General features: G+C 67.9%; 4 protein-coding genes across 5 annotated transcripts in view; 1 reads left to right on the top strand and 3 right to left on the bottom strand.

Moving 5' to 3' along the window:
• Positions 1–2,038: 2,038 nt before the first annotated feature.
• ARF3 (ADP ribosylation factor 3) lies at positions 2,039–4,425 on the bottom strand. The gene is made up of 5 exons (XM_040088381.2): positions 4,347–4,425; positions 3,370–3,549; positions 3,143–3,253; positions 2,935–3,059; positions 2,039–2,407 (listed from the first exon to the last, which is right to left on the bottom strand). The coding sequence occupies exons 2-5, from the start codon at positions 3,515–3,517 to the stop codon at positions 2,246–2,248; spliced, it is 546 nt and encodes a 181-aa protein (XP_039944315.1). The 5' UTR covers positions 3,518–3,549; positions 4,347–4,425; the 3' UTR covers positions 2,039–2,245.
• A 2,796-nt stretch (positions 4,426–7,221) lies between these two features.
• WNT1 (Wnt family member 1) lies at positions 7,222–9,237 on the top strand. Its single transcript, XM_040088400.1, has 4 exons — positions 7,222–7,322; positions 7,585–7,838; positions 8,040–8,305; positions 8,571–9,237. Exons 1-4 carry the CDS (start codon positions 7,222–7,224, stop codon positions 9,057–9,059), a joined length of 1,110 nt encoding a protein of 369 aa, XP_039944334.1. The 3' UTR covers positions 9,060–9,237.
• Positions 9,238–16,825: 7,588 nt separating this feature from the next.
• Positions 16,826–20,211, bottom strand: PRKAG1 (protein kinase AMP-activated non-catalytic subunit gamma 1). 2 transcript variants are annotated; one of them, XM_040088380.2, is made up of 12 exons: positions 20,163–20,211; positions 19,993–20,077; positions 19,411–19,514; positions 19,255–19,336; positions 19,117–19,175; positions 18,969–19,014; positions 18,816–18,870; positions 18,600–18,726; positions 17,886–18,051; positions 17,736–17,773; positions 17,493–17,639; positions 16,826–17,399 (listed from the first exon to the last, which is right to left on the bottom strand). In XM_040088380.2, exons 1-12 carry the CDS (start codon positions 20,166–20,168, stop codon positions 17,301–17,303), a joined length of 1,014 nt encoding a protein of 337 aa, XP_039944314.2. In that variant the 5' UTR covers positions 20,169–20,211; the 3' UTR covers positions 16,826–17,300. The 2 variants fall into 2 exon arrangements, with proteins under 2 accessions (XP_039944314.2, XP_058279804.1); XM_058423821.1 differs by lacking the exon at positions 20,163–20,211 and having other exon boundaries at positions 19,411–19,547; positions 19,993–20,056.
• Positions 20,212–22,070: 1,859 nt separating this feature from the next.
• The window catches only part of KMT2D (lysine methyltransferase 2D), a 28,736-nt gene continuing 23,539 nt past the window's right edge, over positions 22,071–27,267 (bottom strand). Inside the window, 7 exon segments of the mRNA XM_040088412.1 lie at positions 22,071–23,374; positions 23,491–23,599; positions 23,693–23,766; positions 24,597–24,882; positions 25,352–25,482; positions 25,600–25,736; positions 25,963–27,133. Of these exon segments, the coding sequence (XP_039944346.1) occupies positions 23,282–23,374; positions 23,491–23,599; positions 23,693–23,766; positions 24,597–24,882; positions 25,352–25,482; positions 25,600–25,736; positions 25,963–27,133 (2,001 nt within the window). The 3' untranslated portion in view covers positions 22,071–23,281.

The following is a 27,267-nucleotide window of genomic DNA, read 5'->3' as shown; positions in this document are numbered from 1 at the left end:
CGCTCGGTGCCGGCTCCGCTGCTCCCACGCACCGGGGAGCCCCGGTCATCCACACTGCAGCCCCCGGTGCAGCTCCCAGAGCGCCCGGTCATCCCCACTTCGGCTCCCCAGTGTCACAGCCACGGACCCCAGCCCACTGTGGGACACCGGTCACCTGCACTGGAGCTCCCCCATGTCACCTCTATGGATCCCAACCCACTGTGGGACACTGGTCACCTGCACTGGAGCTGCCCCATGTCACCTCCATGGACCCCAGCCCACTGTGGAGCTCTGGTCACCTGCACTGGAGCTCCCCCATGTCACCTCCATGGACCCCAGCCCACTGTGGGACACTGGTCACCTGCACTGGAGCTGCCCCATGTCACCTCCATGGACCCCAGCCCACTGTGGGACACCGGTCACCTGCACTGGAGCTCCCCCGTGTCACCTCTATGGATCCCAACCCACTGTGGGACACTGGTCACCTGCACTGCTGCTCCCCCATGTCACCTCCATGGACCCCAACCCACTGTGGGACACTGGTACCTGCACTGCTGCTCCCCCATGTCACCTCCACAGCCCCCAGCCCACTGTGGGACACTGGTCACCTGCACTGCTGCTCCCCCATGTCACCTCTATGGATCCCAACCCACTGTGGGACACTGGTCACCTGCACTGGAGCTCCCCCATGTCACCTCCACAGCCCACTGTGGGACACTGGTCACCTGCACTGGAGCCCCCCCATGTCACCTCCACAGCCCACTGTGGGACACTGGTCACCTGCACTGGAGCTCCCCCATGTCACCTCCACAGCCCCCAGCCCACTGTGGGACACTGGTCACCTGCACTGGAGCCCCCCCATGTCACCTCCACAGCCCCCAGCCCACTGTGGAGCCCTGGCCACCCCCATTCCAGGCCCTGGCGCTGCCTCTGCAGCCCCCACCCACCAGGGAGCCCCCACCACAGCCCCCCAGCCACCAGTGCAGAGGGGACACGGGCACGGGACCGCAGTGCTGGCCCCAAATGCGACTCAGTCCCCTTTAACCCATGACAGGGGCGGGGGGGGGCCCAAGTCCCACTCGCGCCCATCCCAACCCTGGCACCGTCCCCACGCCCCAGCTGGGATTAGGGCTAATGGGATTTACCATTTCATCCAATATTCCCCTAAAGATGAGCCTGGGAAGGGGGGTGGGGGGCCCCCCTCGCCCCCCTGCCAGCCCCACCTCACACCCCCCCCCCCCCCCCCCAGCCCCGTTAAGCTCTTTCTAATTAAAGCCAGCCCGGGGCTGTCCATCACCGTCCCCTCCGCGGGACCCCCACGCTGGAGGGGGGCTGCGGAAGAAGAGACGAGGGGGCAGCGCTACATAAAACATGTTTAATATCCAAGGGGGGGGGGTCAGGGGAGGTCACCCACCGTCTCAGGCACAGGGGGCCGGGGAGGGGAGAGGAAGGGGGGGGGGCCGAGAACACACGTCCCTGGACGGGGGCAGAGCCGCAGCGACACGTCACACCAAGCACAGACCAGGGGTATAAATACGGTGCTGGGGAAGGGAGGGGGGGGCACAGTACGGGCTGGGGGGAGGACGCCGTCCGTCCGTCCGTGAGGGGCGGGGAGGTACAATCACTATGCTGGCATGGGGCTGGGGAGGGGGCAGGCGGCCAGGACGAGGGCTGGGCTATGGGGCACGGCCGGGGGGACCACGGGGGGTCCCGGCAGCCCCACGTCCCCCCCTCCCCTCTTCCTCTGCGGGGGTCACGCTGCGGGGGAGGAGACCTGCCTCGAAGTGACACGGGGGGGCCGGGGACGTGTGGGACGCCCAGGGGGGCACGCGGGGCCGGGAGGGGGGGGGCGGTGCTGGGAAGGGAGGGGGAGGTGTATAATCCCAAATCCGGCCCCCTCCCTCCCCCGTGGTCCTGCTGCCCCCACATTTGGTCCACAGGAAGGCGAGGGGTGCGGGGACATGCATGGGGACGGGGTGTCCCCGGCCCCCCCCCTTGGGCAGGGCAGTGCCCCCAGCCCCCCATCCCACCCCCCCGGGGCTCTGCCCCTGCCCCCCACCCCCCCCCCGGGCGTTATATAGAGCTCTAATTCCACGCACGCACACACGAGATCCGAGGGGAACCGGGGGGGGGACCCCAAAAAAAGGCGAAAAACCCCACAGCAACCGGTGCCAGAAGAAAGCAAAAACCCAACCGGGGCAGGGAGGGGGCGGCCGGGGGGGGGCCCTGGCGCGGCCCAGGGGGGCACAGGGGAAAACCCCCCCCCTCACTTCTTGTTCTTGAGCTGATTGGCGAGCCAGTCGAGGCCCTCGTAGAGCCCGTCGCCGCTGGTGGCACAGGTGGCCTGGATGTACCAGTTACGGTGGCGCAGGGAGTGCAGCCCCAGCTTGTCCGTGATCTCCGCTGCGTTCATGGCGTTGGGCAGGTCCTGGAGCGGGCAGGGGAGGTCACACAGGGGCCCCACGCTGCAGGGACGGATACGACCCCTCCACGGGGGCCGGCAGCAGCCCCGATGCCAAGGGGGTGGGCACGACTCTGCCACGGGGCACCAGCGTCGGCCCTGACGCTACAGGAAGGAGAGGGAACCTTCCACGGGGATGTGAGACAGCACACAGGGACGGCCAAGGGGCGCGTTAAAGACCAGCCCTGGCACCACGGGGACGGCCCTGAGGGCCACCACCAGCCCTGACACCACAGGGACGGACGTGGTTGTGCCACACAGCCCCTTTGACACCACAGGGACGGAGGTGGTTGTGCCACACAGCCCCTTTGACACCACAGGGATGGAGGTGGTTGTGCCACACAGCCCCTTTGACACCAGCCCTGACACCACAGGGACGGACGTGGTTGTGCCACACAGCCCCTTTGACACCGGCCCCACAGGAGGTCCCACCCCACACAGCTGCCCTGGCACCCTGGGGACGTCTCAGCGCCCTCGCCGCCCCCAGACCCCACCTGCTTGTTGGCGAAGACGAGGAGGACGGCGTCCCGCAGCTCATCCTCCGCCAGCATCCGCATCAGCTCCTCCCGCGCCTCGTTCACCCGCTCCCGGTCGTTGCTGTCCACCACGAAGATCAGCCCTGGGGAGAGGAGCGGGCTCCGATGGGGTCTCTGAGGGGCTCCCCAAGTCCCCCCCCACCGCGGTGGCCCCCGAGACACCTACCCTGGGTGTTTTGGAAGTAATGCCTCCAGAGGGGCCGGATCTTGTCCTGCCCACCCACATCCCACACGGTGAAGCTGATGTTCTTGTACTCCACCGTCTCGACGTTGAACCCTGCGGGGAGCGACAGCGGAGGGAAACTGAGGCACGGGGAGCCGCCAGCCCTTTCAAAGGAGCCCTGAAGGGGAGCGGCCGCTGCTCGGTGCGCCCCCCTCCCCAACCCCACCCACCGATGGTGGGGATGGTGGTGACGATCTCCCCCAGTTTGAGCTTGTAGAGGATGGTGGTCTTCCCAGCGGCGTCCAGCCCCACCATCAGGATCCGCATCTCCTTCTTCCCGATCAGGCTCTTCAGCAGGTTCCCGAAGATGTTGCCCATGGTGACGGCGGCGCTGGCTCCGAGGCCGGATCCTGCGGGGGCATGGGGCAGGCTGGGGGAGGTCCTGAAATCTGCAGGGATGGGGCTGAGGGGTCCCCTGTGGGTTTTTTTTTTTGGGGGGGGGCGCTGCAGGGATGTCCTGGCGGGATGCAGGGTTTGGGGGACCCCAGGGAAAGGGCTGGGGAGGGGGCTGAGCGCTGCACGGGGGTGTCTGTGTGTGCAGCTCGATATGGGGGGGCTGCAAAGACGGGGATCCTGCGCCCCCCCCCGCTGCAAAAGGACAGTCCAAGGCGCTGCACTGGGGGAAACTGAGGCAGGGCTGTCGCCCTTCTCGAGAGGAGCAGAACCCCCCCGGACTGACCCCTCCTCTGCACCGCAGCCTCGCCGGAGGGGGAGGCCCCCATCGCCCCCCGCCCGCACCGCAGCGCGCCCCTTCCCTCCCCCGGCGTGCGCATCCCCCGCGACCCCCAAATACACCGTCCGTCCCCCCCCCCCCCATCGCAGCGCGCCCCCAAACCATCGCCTCTCCACCCCGCACTGCGCCGCCCCCCCACGCCTTGCGCATCGCCCCCCGCCCCCGGCCGCCGCACCGCACCGCACCGCATCCCCCCCCCCCCACCTCCGCCCCCGGTACGACCCCCAGCCCGCCGGTTCTCCGCGCCCCCGCCGCACCGGACACCCCGGTACGCGCTGCAGCCCCCCCCCCACCCCCCAACCCCGCACCGGTGCGGTGCCGACCCCCACCCCCGCGCACCCCCTCCGCGTACCCCCCGCACACCCCACGGCGATGCCCGCGCCCCGCACCCCCGAGCGGCGCGGCCCCCCGCACCTGGTGCCGGTGCCGGTGCCGGTTCCGCCCCCGCCGCCGCTGACTCTGCACCGCTCCCGCCGCCGGAAGCGGAGGCCCCGAGCGCGCCGATCTCGCGAGAGCGCCCGGTGCTCCCCCCCCCCCCCCATTCCCCCCCCCCCATTCCCCGCCGCCGCCCCGCACCGCTTCCCGCAAACCGCCCCCCCCCCCCGGCACCGGGGGCGCGCGCGGGGAGCGGCGGGGGGGGGGCGATCGCGACAGTCACGAGGCGTTACCGTGGCAACGGGGCGGGGTGGGTGGGGGGGACACACGCAGTGAGGGGGTGCGAGTGTCCCCCCCCCCCCCCCGCCGTGAGTCCGTTCTTGGGGGGCACCGGGACCCGCACCGGGGTGGGGCAGAGCCGCGACCCGCACCGGAGGGGTACCGGCTGTTCTCCGCCATGAGCACCGGGGGGGGGTCCCGGTGCTTCACGGGGGACGGGGACCCCAACATCGTGACGTGGATCCTGAGCTGAGCTCATCCTAGGCTGAGCACCCCCGCACCGTGCCGGTACCGTCGGTACCGAGGCCGCCCCGGGTGCTCGCAGGTTGGGTAGGGGACGGGACGGGACGGGGCGCGGAGGACCCGCGGGTGTTTCCCGTGTCCGTCTGTCCCCGTTGTCCGCCCGTCCGTCCCCGCTCGGTGCCACGGGACGGGACGGATGCTCCCCGCTCCCAAGCAGGTACCGGCGGCCACCCCCGGGGGCACCGGGCAGCACCGACCGCCCCGAGGGCTGCGGGAGCTGTTCCAGCGGCACCCCAGGACTGGGGGGATCCCGAGCATCGGGCTGCAGCAGAGGGGATGTGGGGAACGGGGGCTCGGGGCGGCGGGCAGGGGGTGAGAGGGGCCGGAGGGCCCCGGGATGGAGCGGGGGAGGCGAGGGCCGTGGTTGAGCCCCGCCGCTGGTGGCACAGCCCCGGGCAGGGCCCTCCCAGCCGCGCCCCGGGGCCTCCCCGCGGCCGCTGACCTCAGCCCCGGGAGCCCCGACGGGGCGGAGGCCCGAGGGCGTGGACACGGCCCGGCCCGGCCGGGAACCGGGGCGGGGGAGGCGGGAGAGCCGTGCTGGAGCAGACCCCGGCTCGGCCCTGGGCTCCTCCCGGGCCGGGGGAAGGGGTGCGGGTGGGTGCCGGTGCGAGCCCCCCACCCCCGCCACCGTCCCGGGCTTTGTCCGTCCTTGAATTAAACTGGTGAGCGGCGGCCCCGGGCCGTGACGGCCGAGCGGGGCTAATCCGGCCCCGCATGACTGGTCCGGGGAAACCGCGGCGGGGGGATTACCCCCCCCGGTTCCCGCCCCAACGGGGGACTCAGCTCAGTCGGGCCCCGCACTGGGAACTTCACACCCACCCACAACCGGCCCGGGTGCGGGATGATGGGGACAGTCTTGTCCCCACTGAGATCGGGCCGGCACCAGCCCTGCGTGCCCGTGTTCTGGCCCTGGGCACCTCAGGCCGGCCCCCGGGCACCCCCTGCCCTTCCTGCCGTGCCCCATCCCTCAATCCTTCCTCCCACCGGTCCGTCCCTACCTGCGACACCTGGTACCGGCCCGGACTGGGCGCTCCGGGGCAGCGGGGGCCGTTCCGCGCCCACGCGGGTTGGAGACACCGGGGGTGTCCACGGGCACGTTCACGGGGGTCCGGGGTGCGGCCGGGACAGCCCGGGACAAGCCGGGCTGGAGCGGCTGGAAGAGGGTGCAGCCCCGTCCCACCGGGCACGGACTAGGACGGGACAGGGTTCCGTGGGTCCCGCGTCCCTGGGGGCTGCACGTCGCGTCCCGCGGAAAGCCGGTGTCCCCAGGACGGTGTCCCCGGGCTTTCCCGGGACTGTTGTCCCCGCGCGCCCCCGGTTGTCACGGAACTCTGCCTCCTCCGTGCGCCCGGAATTGTCCCGGGAGATCCCGTCGCTCCTGCCCCTGCGCACCCGGGGCTGTCCCGGGACATCCCGGGCTATCCCCGCTCCCCGCTCCCTCCGTGCGCCCGGAACCCTTCGGGTCTGTGCCAGGTTATTCCGGGACCGGCTCCTCCTTGCGCCGGGAGCTGTCTCGGGCCGTGCCGGGCTCCCCCCGCCGGCGCCGGTGCCGGTGCCTATAGAACCTGTGCGCGGCACGGCGGGGAAGGCGAGGGGGGGACCGGGCAGCCGGGAGCTCTGGGCACGGGGCCGGGGCGCAGCCACCCCGCCGGGCTAATCCGGGCCGTGACGGACAGCCCCGGCGCCGCCGCTCCCGCCGCCCCGTAAGAGATGCCGCAGCTCCGCCGCTCCCCATTGTTAGGGCGAGGACGCGGGGAGGCCCCGCGCGGCGGGACCGGCCCACGGGGACCCTCCGCGCCGCCCCTATAAGAGGGAAGGGGCTGGAAGATGCTCCCGGGTGCTGAGCGCCGCGCACCCGCCGCGCCGAGCCGAGTCCAGCCGTGCCGGCTCCCCGGGGGAGCTGCCGGTACCGAGCACCCGGCAGCGGCTACCGCCGGCCGGACCGCCGAGAACCGGCAGCGGTACCGACGCCGGGTACAGCGCACGGAGTGCCGAGCACCGGGCGCAGAGCACCGCGTCCCCGGCAGCGGCACCGGCACGGCGAACGGAGCCCCCGACGCCGCGCTCCGGGGCCCGGTCGGTGCGCGCTGGGCACCGCACCCCCGACGCCGCGCCCCGGCCACCGGCTGCAGCCCGGTAGCGGTGGCGGTGCCGGCCCGTCCGTCCGCCCGGCGCTCCCCGCGTCCCCCCGCGGCCGTCCTGATCTCGGAGCCGCCCCGCGCGTCCGGAAACACGCGTGGATGTAGCGGCCGGGTCGGGGGCTCTGCGGCACCATAAATACCGGGACGGCCGCTCGCCCGCGCACTCTGCCGGGGCTCCCGGGGCCGGAGCCATGCGCGCCGCCGCGCTGGGGCTGGCGCTCCGGGCACTCTGGGCTCTGGCCCTCTCCTCCCTCTCCAACACGCTGGCAGTGAACAACAGCGGGCGGTGGTGGTGAGTCGGACAGCACCGGCACCGGTACCGGCACCGGGGCGGTGAGGCGGGAGGGGCGGGGCTGGAACAGGCACGGCAGAAACTGCCCCGTACCCGGGGATGGGGCGTGTGGGGGGCTGCGACCCCCGTTTGGGATCCCTGCGGGGGGAACCAGGGAGGAAGATGCTGCGGTCGCGTGGAGGAGCCCGCAGGGAGGTTGAGGTGAGGCGGGAGGCGCCGGGGAGTCCCCGGCTAGTGGTCGCCATCCCCACCTGTGCCACAGGGGCATCATCAACGTGGCCTCGTCCACCAACCTGCTGACGGACTCCAAGAACGTGCAGCTGGTGCTGGACCCCAGCCTGCAGCTGCTGAGCCGAAAGCAGCGCAAGCTGATCCGGCAGAACCCCGGCATCCTGCACAGCGTCAGCTCCGGCCTCCAGACAGCCATCAAGGAGTGCAAGTGGCAGTTCCGCAACCGCCGCTGGAACTGTCCCACCTCCCAGGGCCCCAACATCTTCGGCAAAATCGTCAACCGGGGTGAGGCTGGGGGAGGAGGTGGGGGGGTCAGCGGGGGGGTCCCCACGCCTCCTCTGTGCGCCCCCCCAAGTTGGGACGCTCGTCAAAGCGCCCCTGGTTTGGCGCAGGGCGTCACCAGCCCAGAGCGATGGAGGCTTGGGGGTGCCGGTGGGTGCCCCCTCCCCGTCCCGGCAGCACCCTGAGGCCCCGCTCCCTCCGCAGGCTGCCGGGAGACAGCGTTCATCTTTGCCATCACCAGCGCCGGCGTGACGCACTCGGTGGCCCGGTCGTGCTCGGAGGGGTCCATCGAGTCCTGCACCTGTGACTACCGGCGTCGTGGGCCCGGGGGGCCTGACTGGCACTGGGGGGGCTGCAGTGACAACATCGACTTCGGCCGCCTCTTCGGGAGGGAGTTTGTGGACTCCAGCGAGAAGGGCCGAGACCTGCGTTTCCTCATGAACCTGCACAACAACGAGGCCGGGCGCATGGTGAGGGCGCTGGGGGAATGGTGAGGGCGCTGGGGGCTGTGGGCAGCGCTGGGGTGGGCACGGAGGAGAGCGTGGCCACCAGGATCTTCAGCCCGTTCCCACGTGTGTGTTGGGAATGGTTGGAGACGGGTTTTGCACCCGTCTTTGGGATAAGCCACGTCCGAGCGTGACGTGACGCTGAGGAAACAGAGGGACGTGGCATGGTGGCGGTGCCCAGGGCGGTCCCGGGCAGCTCGCAAAGCCCCAAATTCCCAATTCCTTCCAGACGGTCTTCTCGGAGATGCGCCAGGAGTGCAAGTGCCACGGCATGTCAGGCTCCTGCACCGTCCGCACCTGCTGGATGCGGCTGCCCACCTTCCGTGCCGTGGGCGACGTCCTGAAGGATCGCTTCGACGGCGCTTCCCGCGTCATCTACGGCAACAAGGGCAGCAACCGGGCGTCGCGGGTGGAGCTGCACCACTTGGAGCCCGAGAACCCGGCCCACAAGCCCCCGTCGCCCCACGACCTCGTCTACTTCGAGAAATCCCCCAATTTCTGCACCTACAGCGGGAAGACGGGCACGGCGGGCACGGCCGGGAGGTTCTGCAACAGCTCCTCGCCGGGGCTGGACGGGTGCGAGCTGCTGTGCTGCGGGCGCGGGTACCGCACGCGCACCCAGCGCGTCACCGAGCGCTGCAACTGCACCTTCCACTGGTGCTGCCACGTCAGCTGCCTCAACTGCACCAACACCCAGGTGCTGCACGAGTGCCTGTGACCCGACCTGGGTGCACCCTGCCCGGCCCCGGAGGGGGTCCGCGCCACCCGCCCCCCATGACGGGGAACCCGGCTGGATTGAAGGCACCCATGGGTGGGGGGGGGTATGGGGGTGTCCTAGGGACCCCTCATCCCGCCATGGGTGGGCTCGGTGCCACGCACCTTCCCGGCCACCCCCCCGCCCCGGCTCCACGGGGTCCCTCCTTGCTGTAAATAAAATATTTATTGTGGACGGTTTGGTGCCGCCACCCCCCCACCCTGCTTCGCTGGCCCCCCTGGGTTTTTTAATAATTAAAGATGATAATAATAATTAATAATAATTAATAATAATGACGCTTTGTTACAGGTGTCATTGATAGCCTTTAGAGAAGAATAAAGAATATATTTTTATCACTCCTGCCCTGATCCGTGTCTAGGGGGATGAGGGAAGGAGGGGGTGAGCTGTGCGGGGACACCGATGTACCCCCAAACCCTGGGGTGTCCCGCCCGTGTCCGTCTGTCCGGCCATCACTTCTCCATCCCCTCACCTCCCCATTCCACGTCCGTCAGCCCCTCCGGCTGCTGTCTGTCCATCTTCCTCCTCCTTCCCTCCTCTCTCCGCCGTCCCCTCCCCTCAGATCCCCTTCTTTCTCCCGCTGTGCCCGTCTCCATCCCAGCCATCCCTGCCGCCGCTCCCGGCCGGGACGTCCATCCCCACGGCTGCGGCGCCCATCACCATGGCACCTTGACTGCAGCATCTCCGATGTTGGAATTCGCCGGGGCGGTGGGGCTGGTGCCGCCGAGGCCGGCAGTTGGGAGCGGCCCCGGGAGGTACAAGACGACAGACAGGGAATGAGCATCGTCCATCACCGCTCCCGGCCGGGGCTGACGGCTCCCCTCGGCTCCGGGGGAAAAGCAGGGCCGGGGAGGGCACCGGGGTTACCGGGGCAGGGGCCAGAGGGGACAGAGATGGTCACTGGCCCCACAGGCAGCCCCAAATCCGTGCGTGGGGGTCTGACCGCAGCAAGAGAAGGGCTGTGGCAAAGCTGGGGAGCAGCTGCGTGGTTGGCAGGCGTTCTGCTGGCATGGCTATCCTCCGGGGACGGGATCTCTCCGGGATGGGTTTCCCTCCGCATGGGCATCCCTCTGGAATGGGCATCCCATCAGAACGGGCATCCTCCTGGCACAGTCCTCCCAGGACGGGAACTCAGCACGCAGGACGTGCCCCGAGATTCCGGGTTTTTCCCTGGAATAAGCATCCCAGAGGGGTGGGCACATCCCCAGGACGCGCATCCTTGGGAAGGGCATTCCCTCTGGGACAGGTATCCCACGGGGGTGGCTTTCCCCCGAGATGGGCACCCCCGGGGCGGGCGCGGGGTCCACGCGTCCCCCCCCCCCGCACCGCGGCTTCACTCCTGGGGCCGTCAACGCCTCCCTCCTCTGCGTCTGGGGGACCCCCAGCCCCGTGCCCACCTGTCCCAGGGGTCCCCACAGCCTGGGCTCCTCCCCTGAGCCGGGAACCTCTCGGGGCCCCCGAGGCTCTGCCGCATCAAAGGCTGCGGGATGACGCTGCCACCACCCGAAATATCCCGCGGAGCCGATAGTGGAAAAGTTGATGTTTAGACTCAGAGGAGGGGAGGGGAGAGGGGGGGGGAAAAACACCCTGGGGGCCCCCGCTGCCCGCGCCAAGGTCAAAAACACAGCCCAGCGTGGAGAGTAAACTACCGAAAACGCAAGGAAAACGCCTGGAAAGGAACACAGCCCGAAATAACCCTCCGAGCATCTCCCGCCTGCCGGGTTATCTGCCTGCTAAATTCTGCTCCTGCTTCAGCATGAAAATAGCCTGTTTTCCTGCGGTAGGAGTCAGGAATATAGATAATGACATTCTTATAAGTCACCTCTGTTACTCAGCTTTTCCTGCTGGGCACCTCGGGCAGCCGCGACCCCCCGGGTGGGCAGGGGCACCCTGGGCACGGGGCACAGACCTCCCTGGCTCGGACAAATATTCCTGGGTGCTGGAAATAGCTGCTGTGGGCCAGCGCAGGGCCAGGGCCAGGGAGAGGGCGGTCCCGTCCTGCACCAGCCTGTCACATCTGGGAAGCCGGGTAACAGCTGGATGGTGGCCACGGGCTGGGCCTGATGAGGGCTGGGAGCAGTTCAGGGGGGCTCTGCCTGGGGGTGTGGGGCAGAGAGACAGAGTGACACACAGAAGTGCAGGACAGAGGGACAGGAGTGCTTCCAGGACAGAGGAAAAGCGTCATTCCCAAAAAGGGGGGACACTGGGACAGGACAGGGTGCAGAGGCGTGGGACAGAGCCATGCCCAGGAGTGCGGGACTGTGGGATGGTGACGCTCCCCAAAGTGCAGGACAGAAAGGCGGGACAGCGCCCAAAGTTTCTGGACAGAGGGACAGGATGACACAGAGAGATGCAGGACAGAGCCATGCCCAGAGGGATGGGGATGTGGGACAGAGGGATGCTGTCATTCCCAGAATCCAGACAGAGGGACAGGACAGTGCCCAGAGACAGAGGAACTGCGTCATTCCCAGCGGTGCAGGACAGACAGACAGAGCCGTGCCCACCTGCCCCGATCCTCAGGTGACCCCATTCCACCTGCGGGACCGTCCCCATCCCATCCCCTGCCAGCGGCACAGCTCCGTCCCGGCTCCCCTCTCCTCCGGTCGATGCGGACCCACGTCCCCGCCAGCTCCCGGCTTGTCCGGCCGCCCCCTCCCATCCGCCGCATTCCTCCGGCGCGGGGCCAACGCGCCCAGCAACGGTGGCAGCGCTGGCCTCTAATCCCCGGGCATGCCAGCCCCGGGGGGACCGTCGCCGTCACCCACTCCCTGATAGGTGACCAATGCCCGAGACGAACAATTAGGGACAAAGCGGAGCCGCCGGGGGCTAACGCCGGCCTTCACGGGTGCCTTGTGCGGCATTCGGCGGGTTTAATGAATTGTCCATCAATCCTTTCAGCTCCGCTCGCCCGGGCTGGATTAATCTGAGAAGCCGCAGTGGGGAAGGAGCCGCTAAGCCTGTATTTATTACTCTGCCATTGTAACTAATTGAGGTAATTATCTGTGACTCCAACCCCGCGCAACAATGCCGCATTCACCGGGACCCTTCCCACCGGCTCCTCGAGCGGCCTGGGAGAGCCGGGCGCGGCGGGCAGGGCCGCGGTGGCGACGCTGGGATGTGCGCGGGCAGGAGCGTGGCGCGGCTGGCACGGCGTGGGGTGCACGCCGCGCTGTGGGGACACGGACAGCGCCGCTGGCACGCGTGGGGTGCGGCACGGCCAGTGCCAGCGCTGCGGGGACACCAACGCCGGCGCACGCGTGGACACAAGTCCCTGGGGACGCCACTGTCAGCAGTGACACAGGAAGGTCGCAGCTCTCAGGGGACGCTGGCACGCACGGGGTGTGGACGTGGCTCCTCTGGGACGTTGCCAACACGGGTGACACGGGAGTCACGGCTCTCTGGGGACTCCAGCCACCACCAGTGACACACGCGGGTGGCGACTGTCTGGGGACAGCACCAGCATCGGCACACACGCGGGCACGGGACTCTGGCGACATCACTGTCACGAGTGACACACCAGGGTCGTGGCTCTCAGACGCCACCAGCACCCACGACACAGCCGGAGCTGGCGCTTCCACGGACACAGCCCTCTGGGGACGCCACCGTCACCAGTAACACACGAGGGCCGCAGCTCCCCGGGGGACATCGCCGGCCCCGGTGACACACGGCGCTGCCGGGACTCTCAGACAGCACCGGCACGGATGTCACACGTGGCTGGCGGTTCTTTGGGGACACCGGTCCCGTTCCCCCTCCGCCTCTCCCGGGGCAGGCAGGACCCCCGATGCCCCCCGGTGCCCCCGGTGCCTCCCGGTGCCTCCCGGTGCCATCGGTCACCGGCTGCGCGGCGACATCTGGCGGCCTCAGGACACAGCGCGTCCCTGTCCGGAGGCTCCGGTACCGGGCGGGACCCCCCCGGTCCCTCGGGCTGAGCCCCCCCCCGTCCCCGGGGGACCCCGGGCGAATTTCGGGGGCCGGCGGGTGCCCCGGGGGTGCCGGGAGAAGGCGCTGGCGCCGGCGCAGCCCGAATTAGAATTGGAGGGTGATTTTCCCGGCGGGGAGCGGGTTTGGGCAGGAGCTGATCCCACGGGAAGGGCCGAGCCGCTGCCCCCGCGTCTGGGACACCCCGCGCCACGCCGGGCACCGAGCCGAGGCATGACGTGCTGTGCTGGGCTGTGCTGAGCCGTGCCAGGTTATACCAGCCTGTGCCAAGACACAAAGAGCTGTTCTGGCCGTGCCGTGCTGGGTTGTGCCAAGCTGAGCCGTGCCGGGCTGGATCAGGCTGTGCCGAGCTGTGCCCAGCCCTGATGAGCTGTGCCAAACGGGCTGTGCCGAGCGTTCTGGGCTTTGCCGAGCCGTGCTGAGCCGTGCCAGGTGGTATCAGGCTGTGCCAAGCTCTGCCAGGCTGCGCTGGGCTCTTCTGAGCAGACCCTTGCCACGTGAAACTGTGCCAAGGCTGCTGAGGTTCATCCGGGCTTTGCCAAGCCGTGCCAGGCTGCTGTGCCGAGCTGACCCATGCCAAACTATGCCCGGCTATGCCAGGCTGCGCCAAGGAGTGCCAGGTCATACCGAGCCACCTTCCAAACCGTGCCAGGCCGCGGCAGACCGAACCGTGCCGTGACAATCGGTGACAAGGCCCGTGGGTCACACCGCGCCGCGCCAGGCCGTGCCAAGCCGTGCCAGGTGCCGGGTGCCGCACCACGGCGGGCTGCAGTTGCCCTCGTGGCAGGGGCCGGAGCCAGGTGTGGCACTCCGACGCCATCCTGGCCACGCGCCAGGGCAGGGGACACTCGGGGGGGTGACGCGGGCCCTGGGGGTGCCCCCTCCCCAGCCCGCCCGGGTGGCCCGGCTGCGGCAGCTGCCCCGTGCCGTGACCTCCGCGCCGGTGTCACCGGGATAATGACAGGGTCGCGCAGGGGGGCGGGGGAGGAGCCGGTTTTAAATAACGTGCAAATTGGACACGATATTTGTGCGGTTTCCTGGGGCCGCGGGGATCCTCCCCACACACCCCCCCCCCTCTCCACCCCTCCCGCAGCGTGACTAAGAGGTGGCGGCTGTTCGTGGGGGGGGACGGGGGACAATTTCCCCCGGGTGAGTCACTCGGGGTCCCCCCCCCCGGCCGTGACGTGGGGCCGGTGGCCGAGGGCCAGACCTGCTGCGCTTCACCTACTCATTATGGGGGATACGGGGGGAGCTGGCACGTCCCAGCCGGCTTGTGACGCACTGTGGCGGCCGCCAGGACACCCGGGACCTCCGGCTGACCCCGGCACCGTAACGGGGGAGGGCTCCGGGAATGCCACGGGGGCGTGCCCAGCCACCTGCGTCCTTGCTGGGGCGGGGGGGGCACAGAGAAGCCTTGAGGGGGTGATGCCCCCCCTTGACCTCGCAAAAACGGAGGCAGCGCACCGAGATCCCGGAGTTTTTATTGGGATCTCCAGCCCTGAGCCCCGCCCCCGAGGACCACACCCCGCCAAGCCCCGCCCCCCCAAGGGCCACACCCCGGGAAACCCCGCCCTTCATGCCGGGGTGGGGCTGGCGCGGCCCGGGGGGGCCCCGGTGCTCTCCAGGCTGCTGCTGCTGCTGCTGTAGGCTCGGGGGTCTCGGCAGAGCCGCTGCCGGGAGCCCCCCACGCTCCCCTCGGCATCCGAGTCCGAGTCGGGCGCCGTGTGCCGGCGGATGCGGGACACGGCCTCGCGGAGCGCCTGGGCGTAGAGCACCGGCCGCCTCTGCGGGGGCTGCCCGCGACCACCCCGGCAGCCCCCCGGGCTCTGCCACGGACTGCGGGGGCTGCCGGAGCGCTCCCGGGGGGGAGAGGGCGCGGCGCAAGGGCTGACGACCCCAGGGGGCACGGAAGGGCTGCGAGGAGGGGTGCCAGGCCCCAGGGACCCCCCGGCGTAGCGCACCTGCTGTCGCTGCGGTGGCGGCACGTACTGAGCCCGGACCACCACACGGGTGGCGTCGATGAGGACGTGTCCCCCCGTCCCCCGCCGCCCCCGGCCTCGCCCCGGCTCTCGCTCCCGGCCGGCTGCGGCCCGCGGCAGCGTCTGGCAGTGCCGGGGGGTGCCAGGCCCCGCCGGGCACGGCTGCGTCCCACGGGGCCACCGGTGCTTGGCCTCGGTGGCCGCCCGGGGCAGCGTGTGGCTCCAGCCCCCCGGCACAGCCCCGCGGGCCCGAGGCGCGGGCGGGGGGCTGCGGGGTCCCCGCAAGGGGCGGAGCTGCAGGGTGCGGTGGGGACCGTCATAGGCGGGGGGGGAGATGTAAGGCGGGGGTCCCCCCCGGCGGGCGTGGGCTGCCTGCACCCGCTGCATGTGCGCCTCGTAGGTGGGGGGGCCCGGCTTGTCCCCCGACAGCGGGGGCCGAGGCGAGGGCGAGGGGTGACCCCCCCAGGGTCCGGCGCCCCCCGTCCCCTCGAGCTGTCGCGGCGGGCAGGGGGCGGGGGGCACCCGGGGCCGGGCGGTGAAGTCCTGCAGGCGACAAGGGGGGTTGGAGGGCACCGGGGGCCAGGGAGGGGCCAGCTCGGCCACAAAGCGCTTCTCCAGGTACCTGCAAGACACAGACGGGGTGGGGTGGGGGGAGTGAGGGGCGGGCAGCAGGGAGGACCCCCCCCCCCCCCCAACCCCGCCGTCCCCACTCACGCGTACTCCCCGGCGATGCGGCGGTAGGTCCAGGGGGGCTCGGGCCAGCACCCCGCGGCCATGCCGGTCCCCGAGCTGCAACACGCCACCGTGTCGATCTCCACCAGCACCAGCTTGGTCCGCTCGCAGATTCGCAGGCGCCCCGCACCCCGTTCCGGACCCCCCAGCATGGCCCCGCCGGATGGGGGGGTCCCGGCTTCGGGGGGCTCACCGGAGCCTCGGCGGAGCCCCTCGCCCGCCCACGCGAGCCCACCTGCCGCACGCGTGGCCCCGGGGACGCCGTGTCCCGCCCGGTGCCACCTCGGGCCGCGTCGACCCCCGGGCGGCCGGAGCACGGCGGGGACCCCACCGGCCGTCCCAGGGGTGTCGTGTGGCGCGCGTGTGTTTGTGTGTGTGTGTGTCCCCCCAACCCCCCCACGCCCCCCAACCCCCCCGCGGGATCCCTTCCCCCCCCTGCGACAAGCAGGCGATGGCGGGTTTGGCACCGAGCGCTGCAGCCCACGCGGGCTCCGAGCGGAGCTTAGCAACCCTCCGGCGGCGGCATGGCAACCGGAACGGCTCCCCCCGCCAGTCCCCCGGGCCCCCCGGTACCTGCCCGGCGTTCACCTCGCTCCGCAGCCTCCGCCGGACCCCGGGAACGGCAGGGACAGGGTCCCGGGCCCGGCCGTCCCTCCCCGCCAGGAATGTGCCTCGCTCAGCACGGCCGGGCCTTGCGCCTCCCCTTGCGGGACACCGGGCTGCAAAACCCGGTGTCCCGGCTGGCCGCGACCCCCGGCAGCCCCCCGGGGGACCCGAACATCCATCTCCCCCCCTTCAACCTCCCCCAGGCGCTGCCCGACTCCCCCCGCTCACCGCGGTGCCCACCAGAGGGTCCCCACGTCCTGCCGGGTCCCTGTCTCTGTCCCATCCCCAATCCCGGCCTTTTAGAAAAGCCACGGGCGGAACAAACAGGGATTTAGGGTCTGGGCGAGCTCAGCAGATTCCCCCTTCCCGCGGGGAGGGGGGGGGGGGGGTCCCACACGCCCTCCCCACACACCCCCTCCCCAGCCAGCGCCCCCCGTGCCCCGCACCGAGCCGGGCTGCTGCCAGGTCTGTGTTTATTCGTGGTTTCTCTTCACACACCAAGCGGTGGCGGGTGTGGGCACAGCCGAGGGAACCCGGGGAGGAACCCCCGGGGTCGTGGGAGGGGGTCCCCGGGCCGGGTGGGCTTCACCAAACCCAAGGAGAGGGCGCAGGGTGACGGGGACAAGAGTCCGCGCAAGGAACAGCGCTGGCGTGGACACGAGCGACCCTGGCCCCGCACCCCAGAGGGGCCGAGGGCCGCCCCCATCACCCCACACGGTTTTGGGGTGCAGGGCACGGCATGAGGGGGGGGGGCTGTGGGCTCCCCCCCCAGCCAGGGAAGGGCTGCCCCAGGGCTGGGGGTTATTGCTGGACGCTGCTGGTGAGTGGGGGCGTTCCCCGGGTGTCCCCACCAGCCCCGGGGGAGGGCACAGTGCTGCAGGAGAAGAGAGTGGGGGGCTTGGGAGGACCGAACCCCCTCCCCACCACTGCCTCAGGGGCCCTGCGGGAGGACCAGGGCTTGCAGGATGTCCGACAGGGAGATGATCCCTTTAACCACATCGCTCTCATCCACCACCACCAGCCGGTGGACCTGGGGAAGGGAGGGACACAGGGAGGGGCTGAGGGGGTGCAGAGACCCCGGCCCCCCTCTCCTGACCCCCCCCCGGCACCTCGGGGCTGTTACCTCAGCCTCGACCAGGCGGTTGATGATGGTTTCCAGCGTCTCGTGCTTGTAACACTTGAGGACGCCCTCGAAGTAGTGGGAGCGGTGCTGCAGCGCCCGCGTCACCGTCACGTCCAGGTTGTTGTAGGTCTTCTCAGCTGCCAGGTTCTAGGGCAGGGACAAGCGTTGGGGGACACAGGTGGCAGCAAGAGACACCCCACAGCGTCACCTCCCAGCCCAGGATTTCACCCTGCCAGTACTCACAATAACGTCGAATTTGGAGTAGATGTCCACCACGCGCCCTGAGGGGAGGGGAAGGAGCAGCTCAGCCGAGCCCGCGGCGCTCCGGAGGGGACGCAACCCCCCCAAGGAGGTGACGTGGGGACAGGCAGAGCGAGGACAGGACGCCCCTACCCGAATCGTCGACCACGGGCAGCGCGGAGACGCGGTGCTGCACGAAGATGCCCAGGGCCACGTAGATGGGGGTGCTGGTGCCAACCACGGCGATGTTGCTGTAGGTGCCGATCTGCAGCTCCTCCAACGTCCGCGCCATGAACTCGGGCTTGGGGACCTCTGCGATCTGCGGGGGACGGTGAGGGGACAGTGCTGAGCCTGGGGGTGCTGGGGGTGAAAGCACAGAGAGCTGGGTGGCAAGGAGCGGGGGGTGTGTGGGACCCCCGGGAAGGGGCGGTGGGGAGGGTCCTGGGGGTCCTTTGGCACTGCAGTGTGAGGTACCGGGGCTGTGCCCACCCAGAGGTGGTGGCACCCGGTGTGCAGGGACCTGGCACAGCCCAGGACGGGGGTCCCAGTGACCCCTGGAACAGCCTGGCCAAGGGTTCTGGGGAAGCTTTTGGCACGGCCTGAGATGGAGGTGTCAGGGCAGCCCCTGGCACAGGGACCTGGCACAGCCTGGACTGGGAGTGAGGCCTGGCTCAGGGACCTGGCACAGCCCAGGATGGGGATCCTAGGACAACCTCTGGCACAGCCTGGGCTGAGAGAGTCTCAGGGTGGCCCCTGGCACAGCCCAGGGTGAACGCCCTGGGCTACCTGGAACAGATCCCGGGCACAGCCCGGGCTGGGGGTCCCAGTACAGCCCCTGGCACAGCCCAGCAAGGGGCAGAGACTCACAAAGAGCTTGAGGAACTTGAGGATGCGTTTGTGGGTGAGGATGTAGAGCGTGTTCCCCGAGTCGGGGTCGATGACGGGCAGGCGATGGATCTTGTTCCGGATCAGGGAGGAGACGGCGTCGAACAGGCTGTGAGGGGGGAAAGGGCGGAGGGGATTCGGGGCGTTCCTGGGAGTGCCAGCACCAGCTGTGCCCCCCTCCCTGCCCCCCTGGGGTACCTGGCATTGGGGGAAATGCAGACCAGCGGCTTGAAGGAGTCTTGCAGATAAACCTCTGTGGGGAGAGGGGGGTGTGAGGGGATGGGTGGGCGAGGCACGGCACCGGGGGGGCTCCAGGCAGGGCAGGAGACAGCCGGCAGTGACTCCTCTCACCTCTCCATGTCTCTATTTTATGTTCCTCCAGCTCATAGATCTGCACCTGTGAGGAGGAGGAGGAGGAGGAGAAACCCAGATCACCCACCCAGGGTCAGGAGGGGCAGGCAGAGCCCGACCTGCGCCCACGGTAGACCCCAGCTCTCACCATGGGTGATTTGTAGTAGCGGTGCAGGATGTTGATGAAGTCGGTGATGGTCAGCATTCCTGGGGGTGCAGGAAGGGTCAGGAGGGTCCTGCCAGCCCCCTCCAGCCCCCAGAGACCCCCCTCAGCTCCCTCACTCACCCACAAAACTTTGTTTTTTGCTGTCCCAGAGCGGGGCTGCCCGCACACCGTTGGTGACCAGCGCGAAGAACGCCTTCTTCACCTGCAGGCACGGGGGTCAGGGAGCCCCAAAAGCGCCTCCCCGGCCCCAAAAGTGCCCCCCCGGCCCCGGCACACCTGCAGGGACGTGTCGAAGACGACCAGTTTGGAGCTGGTGGGGATCAGGTCGTAGCAGCGATGGGATTTCATGAAGGCGGTGTAGGCACCCCGGTGGGCGTCCCCTGGGGCGGCAGCGTCAGGGGGCACCCCAAAACCTGGAACAGCCCAAAACCCGGGACACCCCCAACCCCAGACACCCCAAACCCTGTGGCACCCCCAACCCCAGACACCCCAAACCCTGTGGCACCCCCAATCCCGTGACACCCCAAAGTCCTCTGAGGACCCAAATACTCGGGATACCCCAAATCCCGGGACACACCAACACATGGGGTACCCCAAACCCTGGGACACCGCAACCCCTCGAATGCCCCAAATCCCGTTTCACTCCCAATTCCGGGACACCCAGCTCAAAGCTTCCCCTAACTCTGGGAAATCCTCAGTCACGGGGCATCCCAAATCCAGCTCAGGGCTCCGGGATATCCCAGACTCCGGGACGGGAACCTCCCCCAGCAGCCGCAGCCCTTGGGACACCCAAATCAACGCCTCCTGTGCCGGGACCCCCCCGCACGCCGGGACCTCCCAGACCTCCCCCGGATTCACCTTCCAGCCCCGGGGGGCTCAGCTCCGCCGGGCTCTCGGCGGCCGGGCCCGGGCCGGGGCCGGGCTCAGGGTCGGGGCCGGGATCCTGTGGACAGACAGGGGTCGGGTCAGGCGTGGCGGCGACCCCCGGTGCCCCGTGTCCCCCCCAGCCCCGCTGTCCCTCCCACAACCTCCATGGGTCCCGCTCCGGCCCGAGGCGCCGCTGCCCCACTTCCGCCCGGCTCTGGCGCCGCGATCGCCCGGTCCCTGCTCCCGCTTCCTGGCGGCTTCCGGCCCCGCTTCCGCCCGGTTCGCGTCCCGCTTCCGCCCGGTTCCTGCCCCACTTCCCCTTGGTTCCTGCCCCGGTTCTGCCCGGTTCCTGCCCCTCTTCCCCTTGGTTCCTGCCCCGGTTCTGCCCGGTTCCTGTCCCACTTCCCCCCCGGTTCCTATCCTGGTTCCGCTCCCTTCGTGCCCCGGTTCCTGTCCCGGTCCCTCTCCGTTCCTGCCCCGGTTTCGCTCGATTCCTGTCCCAGTTCTGCCCGGTTCCTGCCCCTGTTCCTGCCCCGGTTTCGCTCGGTTCCTGCCCCGGTTCCTATCCTGGTTCCGCTCCGTTCGTGCCCTGGTTCCTGTCCCGGTCCCTCTCCGTTCCTGCCCCGGTTCCGCCTGGTTCCTGCCCCTGTTCCTGCCCCGGTTTCGCTCGATTCCTATCCCAGTTCTGCCCGGTTCCTGCCCCTGTTCCTGTCCCAGTTCTGCCCGGTTCCTGCCCCTGTTCCTGCCCCGGTTCCTGTCCCCGTTCCTATCCCGGTTCCGCTCCGTTTGTGCCCCGGTTCCGCCCGGTTCCTGTCCCAGTTCTGCCCCGGTTCCGCCCGGTTCCTGCCCCTGTTCCTGCCCCGGTTTCGCTCGGTTCCTGCCGCGGTTCCCGGAACCCCTCGGGCCCCGTTCCCGGTTCCTGCAGCACCCCCCGCGCCTCACGGGAGCCCGCTCCCCTCTCCCCTCTCCCCTCCCGTCACGGTTTTTGTGGCGAGGGCGCGGGGCGGGAGGTGACAGCGTGTGGGGACACGGCGGGACACAGCCCGGGGACGGGGAACACGGGGTCCGGGAAATGAGGAGGGGGATTTGGGGTAACCCCGGCGAGGGTCAGCGATTGTGGGGTGGGACAGAGACCCACGGTGGGGACACCAGAGCAGAGGTGTGCTGGGTTGAACCCTCGGGCACGGTTTTGTCCCCTGTGCCCCCCCCCCCCGCTCCCCTCAGACCCTCCCAGGAGGGATCAGGCGGCCTCGGCTTCTCACGCGCTTTATTTAAAATAACATCCAGTGGTTCCGGTATTGGTAAAAACGGGATTTCTACACGCCCCGGCCTATGTACAGCTCTGAAAGTTAAATTTCTCGTATAATTTTTTTTTTTTTTTCTGTTAAAACTTTCTCATCCCCCCCCCACTCGCGCTTTTTTCCTCTTTTTTTTTTTTTTTCCTCTAAATTTTCTTTTTTTAAACCTTTTTTTACCTTCAACCTTTTTTTTTTTTTTTTTTTAAATTTTTTTTTGTTTGTTTGTTTGTTTTTTGCAGCTTTGACGAGTTTTGCGGAAGCAGCTTTTCAAGATCGGCCCCGGCCTCCCCCCCCCCCAAGCCCCAAATCACTGCACCGGGGCGGGGAGGGGGCGGCAGCTCCTGTGAGACCCCCGCCCTCACCTCCAGGAGCAGGAGGGTCTCTCCCTTCCCTCTCTCCCTCCCTTCCCCAGCGCCGTTGTTTGTGCGTTAAGTGATCCCGGCGCCCCCCGGAGTGGGGAGGGGGCGATGGGACCCTCGGGAGGGGGGCGCCGGGGTGGGGTGGTGAGGGGAGGGGGGGTCCCGGGGGGTGTTAATGCCCACTCGCTGCTTCGCTCTCCAAGGGTCGCCCCTGCCTGGCAGGAGGTTTTCCAGAGAGAGACCCCCCCCCCACACACACACCTCCCCACCCTCAGCTCGGGAGACTGGGTTTTAAAACCCCTGGCCCCCTCCCCTAATTTTTTGCACACCCCCCCCTCCACCCCTCCCCTTGCACCCCAAATCTCAGCCCAGCAGAGCACAAAGAGCCCCCTCCCACCCCTCCCCAGCCCCGTCTAGTATATACAATATAAGGTATAAATAGATAAATAACCTTCCCCCTCCAGTGCAGCCCCAGCTGTGAGGGGTGAGCAGGGAGGGTGGGGGGCTCCACCCAGCCCCTCCAGCCCTGGGGGGGGGGTCATGTGTGGGTCCCCAGCCCCCCACCAGAGCTGGGGGAGCGGGTTTGACCTCCCCATCCCCGCCTCACACGGCCGGGACCTCCTGAGGAGGGGGGGACAAGGAGGGGGTGTCCCCGTGTCCCCCCTTTCAAGGCGTCCTGAGGAAGGGCCACACCCCAGGAGGGGGACACGGGGAAGCTGCATCCTCTGGAGCCCGAGGGAGAGGGAAAGACCCCCCCCTCCTTTTTTTGAGGGGGCAGGTTGGGATGGAGAGGGAGGAGGAGGAGGAGGAAAAGGGGGGGGGGCTCACATTTAAAAACAACAACAAATAAAAAGAAACAAATCTAACACTTAAAATGAGGTAGGTTTGGGTGCAGAAGCTCCTTGTGTCTGTCGGGGTCTTGGGCTGCATCCCGCCGCCGCTCCGGGGGTCTCGTCCAACACGCACAAACGAAACAAAAAACAAAAACAAAACAAAACAAAAAAAAACCCAAGAAAAAGAAGAGATCAAAGGAACCGAGCGAGCTCTGGCCGCCACGCCGGCGGGGCAGAGCCCGGATTGTCGAGCTCAAGGAGTCTGTGTTACCTTGGTAATTAGCGAGCAAATATTATTAGTTTCTTTAAAAAAAAAAAAAAAAAAAAAAAAAGTAAACAAAAAAGGAAAAAAAAAAAAAAAAAAAAGGAAACAAAAATCAAAATAAAATAAAAATAAAATAAAAATAATCGTTATATCCAGACCGGCTCCGCACAATCGCTCCAGCCGCGCTGGGCCCGGCGCTGCTCCCCCGTGGCTCTCCCACGAGGGAGGCAAGCAGGGGGTGGTGAAGGGGGGCTTTTCTCAGGCCCCCCCCCCACTCCTTTTTCTTTTTGTTGTTGTTGTTGTTTTGTTTGTTTGTTTGTTTCTTCCTCGCAGGACGAAGCAAAGAAAACCCTGAGTTGCCAGTTCATTCTGTCCGTCCGTCCCGCTCGGGCAGGGCCGGCAGCGCCGCAGCCGCCGCTCTCCCTCAGTGCCCGGCCTCCCCTGGCACCTCCTGCAGCCCTGGGGGGGGCTCGGCGAGGTCTCTGAGGCGGGGGTGGCAGCCCCCCCCCAGCCCCTTTTTCCCGGTTAGTTCATCCACTTCCTGCAATTCCAGGCTCCGCAGTGGCAGGGGATCTTGTGCTGATCGTCCTCGAAGTCGAACTGGTAGTCGTAGGTGAGCTGGGAGAGGAGCGGGGTGTCACCCAAAGCACGGAGCTCAGCCCTGCCCCTTCCAGATCCCCCCCGTCCCTGGGTCCCCCAGGACCCCCCGAGTGTCCCCTCAGCCCCTCACTCACCTCCTCCCCCTTGGGGATGCGCCGGCTGGAGATGATGATGATCTTGTCCTCCTTGTCGAAGGTCACGACTTCGGCCACGCAGTTCGGGGCGCACGAGTGGTTGATGTACCTGTGGGGTCAGGGGGGTCAGCGCCATCCCGGGGCGCGACAGACGGACGTCACGGGGGGGGGTCCCGCCACCCCAGAGCCCCCCCGTGCTCACCTGGCCGGGCCCCCCGTCAGCGTGGCGTCAATGACGTGCTCGTTGTTGATGCGGAACATGTAAATGCCGCGGTTCTGCCACCGAGGAGAAGTGAGGGTTCAGGGGTGCGCTGATGTCCCCCCATCCCGCCTGAGTTGATGCCCGCCGCCCCACGGCCCACTGGAGACCCTCAATTCTCATACAAATCCATCCACATGCCACCTGGGCCGCTCCATGTGCCACCAGAGCTCCCAACATCCCACCCAAGACCCTCCGTGTCCCACCAGGACCCTTGATATCCCTCTTGAGCCCTTCCCCATGTCCCACCAGAGCTCCCAACATCACACCTAAGACCCTCCACGCTGTGGGGCTGACATTTCTAAGTCTGATGGGATTTCAGCCTGCTAGCAGGGCTGTTTCCCAAGGGAATATTTCTCGAGAAAGCCTCTTCTCAAAACAATCTTGGCAAAACAACCATTCTTTCCCAAAACAATCTTTCTCCAGGTGGTGTTTTGCTGTCTCTCTGGTTTCACCAGTGGGATTAGAGAGGTTCCCATTCACCAATCATGCTAAGTCTGTATCAGAGCACCTTATAAAAGGTGGTAAGAATTAGACAATAAAGCTTTTTCCTATGCTCTTTGCCTTCTGAAATACTTGGAAGTCTTTCGCCTTTCTTTCGTGTCCTACAGTGACATCGTGTCCCACCAGAACCCTTGATATCCCTCTCAAGTCCCTCCACATCCCACCTGAGCCCCCCCCAATGTCCTGCCAGAACCTCCAACACCCCACCCACATCCCACCCGAGCTCCCAACATCCCGACTCCCCCCATTTCCTCCTCCAAGCCCCTCCACATGCCACCAGAGCCCCCCCAAAACGCCACCTGAGTCCCCAGACAAGCCCCCGGGCACCCCAGCAGAGCCGCACCTGCTCCTCGTAGATCTTCTCGCGCCGGTTGGCCACCTCGTTGCGGATGATGGTGCCGATGTACTCGATGACCATCGTGTGCTTCTCGATGTCCTTGGCCGCGTAGAGCCCCAGCCCCTGGATGCGGGACCGCGCCAGGTACACGTTGTTCTTCCACTCCGTCTTCAGGCGCCGGTACTGCGAGGACTTGGAGTGCACGAACTGCTTGCTGTAGGGCGTGTTGGTCTCGCCCGTGAAGGTGCTCTGGTAGGCCTTGGACATGCTTGTGCTGTTCAGGGTGTGGGGCCTTTCAGGGGAGAGGGATGAGAGCGGTTAGAGCTCTGCAGGGATCCCAGCTCTCCTGGCGGATCCCAGCTCTCCCGATGGATCCCATATCTCCCAGTGGATCCCAGCTCCCCCAATAGATCCAATCTCTCCTGGCAGATCCCAGCTCTCCTGGTGGATCCCATTTCTCCTGGAGATCTCCCAGTGGATCCCAGCTCTCCTGGTGGATCCCAGCTCCCCCAATAGATCCCATCTCTCCTGGCAGATCCCAGCTCTCCTGGTGGATCCCATCTCTCCTGGAAGATCCCAGCTCCTCCAATAGATCCCATCCCTCCTGGCAGATCCCAGCTCTCATGGTGGATCCCAGCTCCCCTGGCAGATCCCAGCTCCCCTGGCGGATCCCAGCTCCCCTGGAAGATCCCAGCTCTCCCATGGGATCCCAGCTCTCCCGGTGGATCCCAGCTCTCCCGGTGGATCCCAGCCCCGCTTACCGCTTGTAGTGGGTGAGGATCTTGGGCTCGGAGCGGGCGCAGCCGGTGGGGTTGATCATCAGCGGCAGCTCCATCAGAGGATGGCGCCCGTAGCGGAACAGGTAATTCTGGCAGCTCTCGACGCCCGGCAGCTGCAGAGGGGCACGCAGAAGGTCAAGAGGCAGCAGCAGAAGAGCCACCAGGACCTTTCCCAGCAGGGTGGACCCTCAGTATGGAGGAGAGACCCCCAGGGCCACCCCGGCACCTACCGACTCAGCGATGCGCAGCACCGCGTGCACCGTGAGGCCAAAGAGCTCCTCGCCCTTCAGATACTCGGGGAAGAGTCGCAGCATGTCGGCCTCCTTCCTCATCATCGCCACTGGCTCGATGATCCGGTTCCACACGGCTGCCGAGGGAAGGGAGAACCACAGAACCAATGAGGCTGGAAAAGGCCTCCAAGATCGTCCCAAGTCCAAGCGACCAATCGCCGCCTCGTCGGCAGAGCAGAGCACCGAGCGCCGCGGGTTGAAGGCGGCGACCCAGCGGGGACCTCAAGCCACCTTCCACCACCCTCCGGCGCGGCTCAGCCACCGGGAACAAAGGTTGGATGCCGGCATCTCCCAACTCCTTACCTTGCGGCGAGGAGTCGGAGAAGACGAGGTCCTCCAGGCCCTGCTCGATGACCTGCACGACGAACTCGGGGCGCCCGTTGTTCTCGCAGATGGTGCAGCGGTAGCAGCAGCGGCGGTTGTTGGTCCGCAGGCTCCAGTAGATGCGCGTGGCCTCGTAGCCCACGGGGTAGAGGGCGGTGACGCTGTGGAAATCGGCCATCTGGTGCGGCAGCAGCTGCCCGATGGCGTGGAAGACCAAGCCGCCCACGCGGAACATGTGGAGCCGCTCCCCGCGCTGGATGATGCTGGCGATCTGCTTCACCTCGTCCCGCTCGATGTAGACGCGGCGGAACACGGTGAAGCTGCTGAGCTCCTGCTCGCAGGGCCCCTTCAGCTTGTGCAGGGGACACAGCATGGTCTTGTCCTTGAAGAACATGCACTTGGCGCGGATGGCGCAGGCGAAGTGGTACACGCTGGGGCAGCGGATGCGGTTGCAGCTGTTGGTGGCGCCCGTTTTCTGGCACAGGGAGCACTTGGTGAGGAGCCCGCGGTGCAACGCCACCTCCACGTTGATCAGGGCCCCTCCCTGAGTCTCGTACACCTCCGTGGACCACAGGGCGCAGTTCAGGTGGACCCAGAGATCGAGGTCGAGGTTGAGCAGGCGGGCCGGCCCGTCCGTGGCCCCGTCGCCCTCCTCGTGGCAGAAGCAGCACTTGCGCAGGTCCTGCGGCACCTTCTCGGGGCGCAGCGTGGTGCCCAGCTTGTCGATGAACTCGGCGATCTCCTTGTCGCCGTCGCGCTTGGCCCCTCCTTTCTGGATGGTGACGAGGAAGCGCAGCCGTTTCCAGCGCACGCCCTTCCACTTCTTCAGCCGCGGCCTCGCCTCGTCCCCGTCCTCGGGCGGCCGCGAGCGCGGCTTGAAACGGGGCGGCGAGTGGGCGGCCGCGCCTCCGTCCTCCTGGGCGGCCGGAGAGGGGGCCGGCGGCAGCGGTGACAGCGGGGCCGGGGCTGCCTCGTGCGACGCCTCGGGGTCGGGGACCCTGGTGGGCTCAGCGGGGCTGGACGGGGAGGGCACGGAGGGGGACAGCGGGGGCGAGGGCTCCTGGGGCAGGACGGAGAGCTGCCGCACGTCCAGGTTGGAGACGTTGTTGACGTAGCAGTGGTGAAGGGTCTTCTCAGGAGCAGGGCTCTCCTGCGGTGAGGGGAGGGGGGCACAGGTCAGAGCGTCGCAGGGATGGAAGGCCCCAAGCTCCCTGCGTGTCGCAGGGAGGGGGAATCGGCTCTGCAGGGATCTGTCAGCATCCCACGTGCCCCCAGCCCTGCAAG

This window comes from Hirundo rustica, chromosome 30, assembly GCF_015227805.2.
Source record: "Hirundo rustica isolate bHirRus1 chromosome 30, bHirRus1.pri.v3, whole genome shotgun sequence".
Lineage (NCBI taxonomy): Eukaryota > Metazoa > Chordata > Aves > Passeriformes > Hirundinidae > Hirundo > Hirundo rustica.
This window is presented reverse-complemented; position numbering and strand designations above follow the sequence as displayed.

What these genes read in the sequence shown, in the direction of transcription:
- PRKAG1 (XM_040088380.2), bottom strand. An exon ending in GAGCCCCCCGGGGCTGGAAG is followed by an intron (nt 19,515 to 19,992) that starts GTGAATCCGGGG and finishes CTGCCGCCCCAG; the next exon opens with GGGACGCCCACCGGGGTGCC. An exon ending in TAAAATAGAGACATGGAGAG is followed by an intron (nt 18,871 to 18,968) that starts GTGAGAGGAGTC and finishes CTCTCCCCACAG; the next exon opens with AGGTTTATCTGCAAGACTCC.
- WNT1 (XM_040088400.1), top strand. Translation starts at nt 7,222, where the DNA reads ATGCGCGCCGCCGCGCTGGGGCTGGCGCTCCGGGCACTCTGGGCTCTG. An exon ending in AACAACAGCGGGCGGTGGTG is followed by an intron (nt 7,323 to 7,584) that starts GTGAGTCGGACA and finishes CCTGTGCCACAG; the next exon opens with GGGCATCATCAACGTGGCCT. An exon ending in CGGCAAAATCGTCAACCGGG is followed by an intron (nt 7,839 to 8,039) that starts GTGAGGCTGGGG and finishes CTCCCTCCGCAG; the next exon opens with GCTGCCGGGAGACAGCGTTC.
- ARF3 (XM_040088381.2), bottom strand. Translation starts at nt 3,517, where the DNA reads ATGGGCAACATCTTCGGGAACCTGCTGAAGAGCCTGATCGGGAAGAAG. An exon ending in CACCACCATCCCCACCATCG is followed by an intron (nt 3,254 to 3,369) that starts GTGGGTGGGGTT and finishes CGCTCCCCGCAG; the next exon opens with GGTTCAACGTCGAGACGGTG. An exon ending in TTACTTCCAAAACACCCAGG is followed by an intron (nt 3,060 to 3,142) that starts GTAGGTGTCTCG and finishes TCCTCTCCCCAG; the next exon opens with GGCTGATCTTCGTGGTGGAC.